A 10,388-nucleotide genomic window follows, 5' to 3' on the forward strand; every position below is an offset into this window, starting at 1 on the left:
CCTAGAAAGTCTCCAGGGATGGGAGATTCCCATCGATGGGAATCTGGTCAGGTTTTGTCCTGGGGGCACGAGAGCTCACCCAGCAGGGCAATGGAGCACAAGAACCACGGTGAGAGCTGAGTGCATAATGCCAGGGGTGGGAGCAGAGCCTGCATGGTGACCCCAGCATCTGGACAGGAGGGAAGGCCCTGCTCAGGAGCTTCATCTTCATTGGAGCAGGCTGGTGTTGGCAGCGGAGTGTTCAATAGCAGTGAAGATGTGGCACCAAGGGACACGGTCAGCAGGAATGGTGGGCTGAGTTGGGGTTGGACTTGGGGGTCTTAGTGGTCTTTTCCAACCTTCACAATTCTCTGATTCTATGTTGGCTTTCTTTCAAAGCCAGGGACACTGCAAGCCAGAAAGTGGCTTGTAAGCCATGTGAAGTGGTCGCCATGCCAATTGATCACCATCCCAGTGGTCACCATGCAAAATGGTCACTACACCAACTGATCACCATGCCCAGTGGTCGCCATGTGAAGTGGCCCCTGTGCTGCCTTCCCCAGGGCACAGCTCAGCATCACATCCCAGCACGTGGGCTGCAGGGAGCTCCCCGCCCGTGTCCTTGAACAAGCACAGAGCCTGCAGCCACAGCTGGGCTGAGCTCTGTGTAAATAATCCACAAAGCTGTTCTGCTGATTGTCTGTTGCCACTGCCCTACTTAACTGCATCTTTGTGCCGAGGCTGCAGATCATGGGGAGGATGCATTGTGCCTCTTCCTGCAGGACCAAGTACAGAGTGGACAGAGTGCCACTGCAAATCAACTTTTAGATCTGCTGGGTTTCAAAATCTCACACAATAATGTCTCAAGAAAGGAGTCTGAATCCGTCTGAGGCCCATGTACCACACTTGAAGCAAAAACAAAATTGCCTGGAATGGGGCAATAAATGGTTTGCAGAATGGCAGATCTCTGCTTGGATGCTCTATGAAAGCTATGAAAGCTGCAGACCCATGAAGATGTGACTGAGCTGTGAGCCTTTGGCTTTATTTTAGGTTTGGAATAATTGGACAAGGCTTAAGCTAAGGTCCTCCACGTACCATTGATTTCAATCAGCACTCCAACACAGGAGGAGGATGTGGGTTCTGAAGGAGAGGTCCACAGGCAGCAGCACAGAAGGTTCTCTGGTGGCTCTGGGAGATCCCACTGCTCTCTCCTTTCTCAGGTGACATCTGACAGGGTGTGAGAGAACAGTTCAAGTTGTTCCAGGGGAGGTTTAGAGTGGATATCAGAACTAAATGGAGAGGGGAGATCAGGCACCGGAAAGGGCTGCCCAGGGCTGTGATGGGGGTCACCATCCCCAGAGATGTTTAAGAAATGTGCAGATGTGGCACTGAGGGACATGGGTCAGTGATGGGACTTGGTGGGTCAGGTGGGACTTGGTAATCTTGAAGGTTTTTCTAACCTCAGTGAGTTTGTTTGAGTGATCCCAGGGGCTTTCCCATGCCAACTACTGTAAGCAGGCCTCTGCCACCTGGCTGATGAAACAACCCTGACTCTAAGAAGCATCGAGTGCTTTGACACACCAGGGCCATTTTCCTGCTCATGGCCTAAGGGTCAGCACAGAAGTGTGAGACAGGGCCAACAAGCAGCTCTGCACCACGTCCTTGGGATAGAGAGGACATCGTGCCACAGGGCTGACACCAAACATAAGAGGCAGCTGCCCTGACACTGCGTTCCTCTGTTGTGGGGGAACAGCAGCCCAAAAGACTCCATTAATGATCACATTATGACACACAGCAGCTCAGCCACCCTGGGCCCCTTCTCAGGGCTCAGATGCAGCAATGGTGGGAGGGGGATTCAGAATACAGCACTGGGGTAACACAGCACAGGCATTTGCGGCTCAGCCCCAGTCCTCACCAATGCACACTGAGCTTTCACACCTGCAAACATTCTGCTCAGGTGTTTTCTGGGTGGCAATGGATCGCTGAACCATAGAACATCCTCAGTTGGAAGGGAACCACAAAGACCATCGAGTCCAACCCCTGGCTCCACACAGGACCACCCCAAATCCAAACCCTACATCTGAGAACATCCTTGCTCTGGTGTAAAGTTCTCTAAGCCTTCCTGAGGATGCTGTGGAACACAGAGCAGTCCTGGTGCCCCAGGGAGGGCAGGTAGGGCAGGGTCTGGGCAGTGCTCGTGCCTCTGGCCCACACAATGCCTCCAGCACTGGAGTCCAGAACATGCAAACACTGCTTCGCAAATGCTTATCGTCAGGGTTGTTAACAACAGTTGAAAGGACTTTGGACTAGACAACCTTGTAGGTCCTTTCAAACCTTGTGATTCTATTCTATGAAAGACCTAACGAGATGTTAACAGGAGGGATGTCAGGGAGATAACAGGCAAAATATTTAATGGACTACTGCTTTAAAGCACTTAAAGCCTTAACTTTGTGCTTGGCCAAGCAAAATTTGCTGTCAGTACAATCTATGCTGGTTGTCCCTGAATGCCTCCCCGTGCCTGCTTTGTTTGGGGACAGGGAGCACAGGAGGACACATGGCATACTCCTTCCAGGGATGGAGCTGAGGCTGAGTGTTCCACAATCCTCTGCCTCCTCCTCCCTCCCCAGCAAAGGACTGGAGCTTTGCCTGCTATTGGAACACCTCCAGCCACCACAGATTTCCATGGAGGAATCACAAAATGGTTTGGGTTGGAAGGGACCTGAAGGATCATGAAGCTCCAACCCCCCCACCACATGCAGAGCCACCAACCTCCCCATTTCACAGCAGCCCAGGCTGCCCAGGGCCCCATCCAACCTGGCCTTGAACGCCTCCAGGGATGGACGGGGCATCCACAGCCTCTCTGGGCAGCTGTTCCAGCACCTCACCACTCTCACAGCAAACAACTTCCCCCGACATCCAACTGAAATCTGCCCTCCCTCAACTTCAAACATTTCCCCTTGTCCTGCTGTTATCTCCCCTTTCCAAGAGTTGACTCCCATCCTGGGTAGCCAGGAGCCCCGAAATCTCACCCAAAACTTGACCAGAGACCACGAAAGTCAATTCTGTTGATTGATGTGGGTAAAGGGGCATCACGGTGCTCTAACCTTAAGGCCCAGCCCTCAGAGCGACGTGGCTCAGGACATCTCCTCCACCCCTGCCAGGGCTCAGCGCGGGGGGCTGAGTCCACGTGGGATGTCCCCAAATGCCAGCGGCACCAAAGCACGGCCCTGCACTGTGCAAGGCAGGGCAGGGCAGAAAGGGAACCGGGGCGGGAAATGCCAGCGGTTGCCCCTCTGCACCCTGCTCGCCGCGGGGCTGGAGGAGCGCCACGCACGTGGCACGGGGAAGGAGCCGGCCGTGGGGTCCGGGGCACCGCCAGCCCCCAGCGGGCACCCAGACCGCGGGGTCCCCTCCAACCCCGCCATCCCGTGCCAGCCCAGACCCAGAGCCGTCCGTCCGTCCGTCCGTCCGCCCGAAGCCGCCGTTCAGCAGCTCAGCGCAGAAGCCCACCCACGCCCGCCCGACCTCCTCACGCATGCACACAACCCCAGCCGCAGGCCACGCCCTTATCCCCCATCAAGGCAACTTCCGGCTCTCTCTCACCCCCTTCCGGTTCCGCCCCTTCCGGTTCCGCCCCGGATAAGCGGCGCCGCGCACCACGCGCGCTCCTTTTCCGCCGCGCTCTCCAAGATGGCGGACACGCAGGTGGGGCCCGCGCGGCGCTGGGCCGCGGTGATTGCGATCCGCCGGGCCTCACGTGGGGGATGGGGGGGGGTCGGCTGTGGGGCCGGAGAGGAACCCTGGGGTGGGCGTTGTCCGTACGAATGGGGCACCGAGTGCTGGGGTGGCGGGGGGGGCCGAGGCGGGGTCTTGGTGGGCCCGAGGCCGTCTGTGATGCCGTTTCTCCCCACCTCAGACCGAACGCGCGTACCAGAAGCAGCCCACGATCTTCCAGAACAAAAAGAGGGCCCTGCTGGGCGAGGGCGGCAAGGAGAAGTTACCCCGCTACTATAAGAACATCGGCCTCGGCTTCAAGACACCCAAGGAGGTACGGGCCGGCTGTGCTGCTGAGCCTGCAGCGCTCCCACAGCGCTGCATTTCATGGGCTCGTAAAGTGTGGAGGCTGGAAAGGACCTCAGAGGTCACCCAGTTCCAACCCTCCAGCAGGAACGTCTCCCATTGCTCAGGGCTTGTCGCTGGCTGCCTGTGTACCAGGTCGCTCCCCCTCCTGCTTATAGGCTCCCTTTAAGGACTGGAAGGCTGCAGTGAGGGCTCTCCATATTCCCTTTTGCAGGCTGAACGCCCCCAGCTCCCCCAGCCTGTTTCCATACAGAGGTGCTCCGTTCTCTGAGCATGCCTGTGTCCTCTGGACCCACAGCCCCACATCCCTCCTGTGCTGGGCACCCCAGGCCTGGATGCAGTGCTCCATATGGGACCCTTCACGAGGGCACAACCACCTCCCTGCCTGCTGCCCCATCTGTTGGTGCTGCCCGTTGGACTGCTGTACTTCTGGGCTGTGAATGCACACTGCTGGCTCGTGTCCATGCCATCCACCAGAACCCCTTTGTCCTTCTCTACAAAGCTGCTCTCAATGACTTCTCTCAGCCTGTACTCATGTCTGGGATTGCTCCAGCTGAAGTGCAGTACTTTGCATTTGGCCTTGCTGAAGCTTATTAGCTTCATGTGGGCTCTTGTCCAGGTTTCTTTGTATCTCTTTTGTTGTATCGGCTGCTGCACTCACAAGTCCTCAGCACCATCACTGAGCCCCTGTGCTGCCAGGGCTGCCCGTCCAGACACTGACTTTGGCTCTGGGCAGCCTGGTCTGCTGGTTGGCGACCCTGCACGGAGCAGGAGGGTTGGAACTACATGATCATCGTGGTCCTTTTCAACCCAGGCCGTTCTATGATCATCATTTCTCTTATAGGCCATCGAGGGCACCTACATTGACAAGAAGTGCCCCTTCACTGGTAATGTCTCCATCCGTGGCCGAATCCTGTCAGGTGAGTTGTGCAGCACCTTCAAGCAGCAGCACCATAACCATATGATGCCACCGGAGTGGATCATCACACAGAGCCCAGAAGTGTCGATCTGGAGCTGCTGGAAGCACAGCTCTGGTCCTTGAGCTGCACATGATGCCATTCTCACGATGGTCTTCCAAGCCTCGTGGTGAAGGGGCCGTGAGGACAAGGCCAAAAGGCTTTGCTGATGCCTGGTACAAGGACCTTTTGGTGACATTTCTCTGCAGTGTGGCTGCTGGGTCGGTGCAGTGCAGGCAGTGCTGGCTGTAGGAAGTTACTTGAATTGAGGAGCACTTCCTTCACATGTTAAATACTTTGCACTGCTGATCTGGGGTACCTTGTCTAAAAGTCTCCATTCTCCAGCAGTTACAAGCAGATCCCCAGCACATTTTGCTGATGGTCACTGAATGCCTCCACCCATCATCACCTCCCCTCTGCTCTCACCCCCAGGTGTGGTCACCAAGATGAAGATGCAGCGCACCATCGTCATCCGCCGGGACTACCTGCACTACATCCGCAAGTACAACCGCTTTGAGAAGCGCCACAAGAACATGTCTGTGCACCTCTCCCCCTGCTTCAGGTGTGTCTAGCAGCCCCACTGCCCCCCAGCAGCAGGATAGAGCTCTGATCCTCACAGCACAGGGCTACAGATGTGCTGCGTGTGCTTGTGTGTCTCACAGGCGTATCTAATCTGTGTGATGCTCAGCCCAGATTCTGCTGAAGTGAGTGAACACATCAGGGTGGAAGGGACGGTTTTATTTCTGCTGCTGACCTGGAACTTGTTTGCTGGTGGTGATGTCTGAACTCACGATGGTCTTCAGAGTCCCTATCAGTGAAGGGGATGCTGACAATGCCAGTGGCAACTGCTGAACCATCAGACATGTTCCAGTCAGTCTGCCTGTTGTGTTTGTGGAACCACACAGTGTTACAGTTCTGTAGTTCTTGAGAAAGGAGAAAAAAAAAAAAAAAAGAAAGCTCGGACTGATGTTTCCAAAGTAAATGTTGAAGGCAGAGGGGGCAGGTTCAGAGGCTGCCATTTCCATCTCCTACATGTTTCTGAAGCATGTACCTGAGTAGCCTAAATGCCAGCCCAGCTGTGCTGGCTTAAGGAGTGCTTCGGGTCTGTAAGTGGCTGGAAGGGAAACTCGTGATGGCTGAAGGGTTTTCCTTCAGGTGCTCAGCACTCATCCTGCTTCCGTGGGAAGCTCACATCTCATGTCTTGAGTTGATGTTCACGTAGAGTGACAGACTACTGGCAGCTCAGGGGATGACCGCTTCTATTTCAGCACAGTCATCTCTGCAGCACTTCAGATTGCACCTCCTTATTCTGCAGCTCTGATTATGCAAGGTCACTTCTAGTGTGGTTGCACAGCAGCATTTCCGACATCGTGCACTGCACACATCCGAGCTGCAGAGCAAACAACTGCAAATTCACAACCTCTGCTGTTGTTTTCTTTGCAGGGATGTGCAGATTGGAGACATTGTCACCGTGGGAGAGTGTCGGCCCCTCAGCAAGACTGTCAGGTTCAACGTCCTCAAAGTCACAAAGGCTGCTGGCACCAAGAAGCAGTTCCAGAAGTTTTAAAGCCAGCATATGGAGCATAATTGGGAAAAATAAAACTTTTTTAAAATCTTCCTTATGTGTATGGTGTAAAATAAACAGCGTAGAAATGCAGCAGCACATGTAAACACATTGAACTGCAGAAATGGATGAGTGAGTTTCTTGAGGAAATGTGATGGTGTTAAGCAGGCACTGTTCTGGTATTTCAGGTTTCCTGCTCAAGAGAAATGAAGGTTTGGTGTGGGTGAGGATCAGGGGGTGAGCATTGTCCCTCTGTTTGTACAAAGGGCAGTTTAAATATGTATTTAATGAGAAAGGTCCATGTGGTGTTTCCGCACAAAGTTCTAAGCACATCTTGCAAGGGTGTGGTGTCAGCAGTTGAAGGAAATGGGAATTAATGCTGAAGAAAATGCTTTTCCTATAGGTTTGCGTAGAGGTGGCAGTTGCTTACAGTTGGACTAGTTACAGGCGATATTCTGAGATCTGAACGAGCCCCTCTGTAGGACACAGAGTGGTGGTCAATGGCTCTGTTCAGGTGGAGGTGATGATCAGTGGTGTCCCACAGGGGTCTGTCTTGGCACTAGTGCTCTTCAACATCATCAGTGATGTTAATGGTGGGCTCGAGTGCGCCCTGAGCGAATTTGTTAATGACACCAAGCTGAGGGGTGTGGTTGACAGGTTGAAAAGGAGGGATGGGAAGGAAGGTCCCACCAAAGGGACCTCAGTCAACACTAAAGGTGGGCCTGTGTGAACCTAATGAGATTCAACCTAGCAAAGTGTGAGGTTTTGCAGTTGGGTCTGAGTAATCCAGATACGTATACAGAATGGGAGAAGAACTCTGAGAGCAGCCCTGCAGAGAAGGACCTGGGGGTCCTGGTGGGTGAAAAACTGAACATGAGCCAGCAGTGTGCTCCTGCAGCTCGGAAAGCAAATGGGATCCTGGGCTCCATCAGCACAGAGGTGGCCAGCAGGGACAGGGAGGTGATTGTCCCTCTCTGCTCTACCCTTGTGAGGCCCCATCAGGAGTACTGTGTCCAGGTCTGAGGACCCCAATACAAGAAAGGGAGCTGTTGGAGAGGGTCCAGAGGAGGCCACAAAGATGATCAGGGGGTTGCAGCACCTCCCCTACAAAGACAGGCTGTTCAGCCTGGAGGAGAGAAGGCTGCAGGGTGAGCTCATTGCAGCCTTCAGTACTTAAAAGGGGATTATAAACAGGACTTTTACAACAGGACTTGTAAACTTTTACAAGTGTAGATATTGGTAGGACAAGGGGGAAGGGAGAAGTTCTTCACAGATAGAGTGGTGAGGTGCTGGAACAGGCTGCAGGAAGTTATGGGTGCTCTGCCCCTGGGTGCTCAGACCAGGTTGGATGGGGCTCTGGGCAGCCAGGTCTAGTACCAGATCTGGAAGTTGGTGGCCCTGCTTGTGGCAGGGGGTTGGAACTCGATGATCCTTGGGGTCCCTTCTAACCCAGGTCATTCTATGATTCTGTGATCTGTGAAGGTCCCTTTAGGTTGAGCTATTCCATTCCAGCTGTCAGGAATTCTGAGCATGTAGGAAGTAAGGAAAGCAGATGCAGAGGGGCAGCTGAGTTGCCTGAGCCCACAGGCTCTGAGAGGGGGTCCCTCTGTGCACTCCAAAGCACAGTGAGTGACCGAGCACACGGAGCAGAAGGGAAGCTCAAGCACAGCCTCAACTGTCTCAACTGCCCCTCCATCCCCTGCACTGTGCTGGAAACACAACTGTTGTGTGTGTGGTGCTGCCGAGCTGCATGGAGATGTCATGGCACTTGGGGATGTTTTGCCTTCTGGAGTGCCATGGCTGCTTGGGGATGCTCTGCCTGCTGAGGAATGCTGTGGCCAATTGTGAGGAGGCCATGCTGCTCGGGGATGCCATAGAATCGAAGAATCACCAAAGTTGCAAAAGATCCCTGAGATCATCCAGCACAACCATCCACCTATTTTCCCACTAAACCACATCCCTTTGTATCACATCTACACATTTCTTTAACACCTCCAGGGATGATGACTCCCCCACTTCCCCAGGCAGCCCGTTCCAGCACCTGAACATTCTCTGAGAAGAAATTCTTCCTAATACCCAACCTGATCCACCCTTGGTGCAAATTGAATCCATTCCGTCTTGTTCTTTTGCTGTTATCTGGGAGCAGATGCCAACCTCTCTCAAACACAACCTCCTTTCAGGCAGTTGTACAGAGCCATAAGGTCTCTCCTGAGCCTCTTTTTCTCCAGACTGAACCCCAATGACACCCACTGCTCCCTGCCCAGCACACCCCATTCCTCCAAACTGGTGATCCCTCCAGGACCCCGATTGCCTTGGGCTCTGTTCCATGCATCAATCAGAGGGTACACAGTGGAGCTGCTGCTGTGCACTGTCAGCCAGCACTGTTGCTGAACTGCTCAGCTGTGTTTCCTGTCCCAGCCCACAGCTTAGCCGGCAGGAAGCACAGGCTTCTGTTAGCCATAGATGGCCATTGGCAGCACAGAAACGGAGCTGCGAGCTGCGTGGGGCCAAAAATATGCCAGTGAGTCTTGAGGTGGAGCTTGGCCAGCAAGCAGCAAGTGTGCACCATCCCCAGCCCAGCAATGTGGGTCTGTGGGGAAGGCACAGAGCTCAGAGCACAGATGTGACAGTCTGGGTACACCCCAATCCCATAGCTGTGGGCTGGCTGACCCCCTGCTGGTGGGGACGTGGGGATGGAGGCTCTGCATCCATGGGCAGTGCTTGCAGTGCAAGAGCTGCTCCTCCCTTAAAAACCCTGCATGCTGCCTTTGTTGGCACCAAGCATCGGGCATCAGCTTGGTACCATGCAGCCCTAAGGACCCCACAGCTCCCAGTGGCTGTGGTCAGGGTCTCCACCCTCCCAACCTTCCTCCACATCCCTAATGCAGCCCCAGGCCTGAGGAAATGTCCCTGAGGCCATTGGGACAGGACGCTGTGGCATGGAGATGCTGTGGCACAGAGCATCCGTGTGAGCATCACATTGTGGTCCCACTGCATGGGACATGTAGAGGCACTGCTGTACAAACCTGATGTCCCCACGGGGTACAGAGCCCCACTGCATGCAGCTCAGCTGTAGGGCTGCAGCGAGGTGTGCTCTGGGCAAAGTGCTGGGAGTCTGGCCCCACACAGGCAGGAAATGAGTCAGGGCTGGGCAGGAAGGAAGGCAAGAGGAGACCTGGGCTGCACCGTTCCCTGCACCCCAATGGCCTCCCAGGGGGTGATGAGTCCTGCTGCTGCCTTCCATAGGTCCCCACTGGTCCCTGCACTGTCTCCTCCAGCTCACAGTGCCCTGCACACAGCTCAGCTGTGCTCCAGGTGTTTGTTCCCCCCCAGACCCTGGTGCATCATCCCACTCCACTCCCCAGTCCCTTACTGCAGAGGGGTGGCTGGGATGGATGCACTGTGCCACAAGGGACAGAAGTGCCGTGTCCTTTCCCCTGGGATCCATCAGAGCTCCTCCTGCCTGGAGGATCCACACAGATAACGCAGTGCCAGCAGCCCTTCCATGGGCTCACATGTGAGCACCTGGCTCACTCGGGCATCTCAGCAGACACAGAGATTTGTGCTCAGGGCCCCCCCTGCACCCTCCCCACCCCACCACCCCCAGCATCGTCCACCTGCAGGGAAAGTGGAGCACAGCAGGAGCTGCCAGGGCTGTTCCAACTCCACGGGGTTTAGGTGTTAATCTGTGCATCTTTGCTGGTGGAAGTGGTTTCCAGGACAGAAAAATGAGAAATGCTGCTTGGGCCTAATTTTGGATCCCCACCACCCCCAGGAGCTGCAGTGCTGTGTGGGAGGAACACAGCTGC

The 10,388-nt window shown here is 54.9% G+C and overlaps 1 protein-coding gene and 2 non-coding genes across 3 annotated transcripts; all 3 read left to right on the plus strand.

The window, feature by feature from the left end:
* Positions 1 to 3,556: 3,556 nt before the first annotated feature.
* On the plus strand, positions 3,557 to 6,633 carry RPS11 (ribosomal protein S11). The gene is made up of 5 exons (XM_031609630.2): positions 3,557 to 3,684; positions 3,896 to 4,027; positions 4,904 to 4,979; positions 5,448 to 5,577; positions 6,459 to 6,633. The coding sequence occupies exons 1-5, from the start codon at positions 3,670 to 3,672 to the stop codon at positions 6,580 to 6,582; spliced, it is 477 nt and encodes a 158-aa protein (XP_031465490.1). The 5' UTR covers positions 3,557 to 3,669; the 3' UTR covers positions 6,583 to 6,633.
* On the plus strand, positions 5,104 to 5,194 carry LOC116239535 (small nucleolar RNA SNORD35). The gene has a single exon (XR_004169135.1). It is a non-coding gene; the product is annotated as a small nucleolar RNA SNORD35 (small nucleolar RNA).
* On the plus strand, positions 5,785 to 5,876 carry LOC116239534 (small nucleolar RNA SNORD35). The gene has a single exon (XR_004169134.2). It is a non-coding gene; the product is annotated as a small nucleolar RNA SNORD35 (small nucleolar RNA).
* Positions 6,634 to 10,388: the final 3,755 nt, after the last annotated feature.

The sequence above is a fragment of the Phasianus colchicus genome, chromosome 1 (assembly GCF_987193195.1).
Source record: "Phasianus colchicus chromosome 1, bPhaCol1.hap1.1, whole genome shotgun sequence".
NCBI lineage: Eukaryota > Metazoa > Chordata > Aves > Galliformes > Phasianidae > Phasianus > Phasianus colchicus.

Coding starts and splice junctions, on each gene's coding strand:
- RPS11 (XM_031609630.2), top strand. Junction 4,980..5,447: donor CCGTGGCCGAATCCTGTCAG/GTGAGTTGTGCA, acceptor TCTCACCCCCAG/GTGTGGTCACCAAGATGAAG. Junction 5,578..6,458: donor CACCTCTCCCCCTGCTTCAG/GTGTGTCTAGCA, acceptor TTTTCTTTGCAG/GGATGTGCAGATTGGAGACA.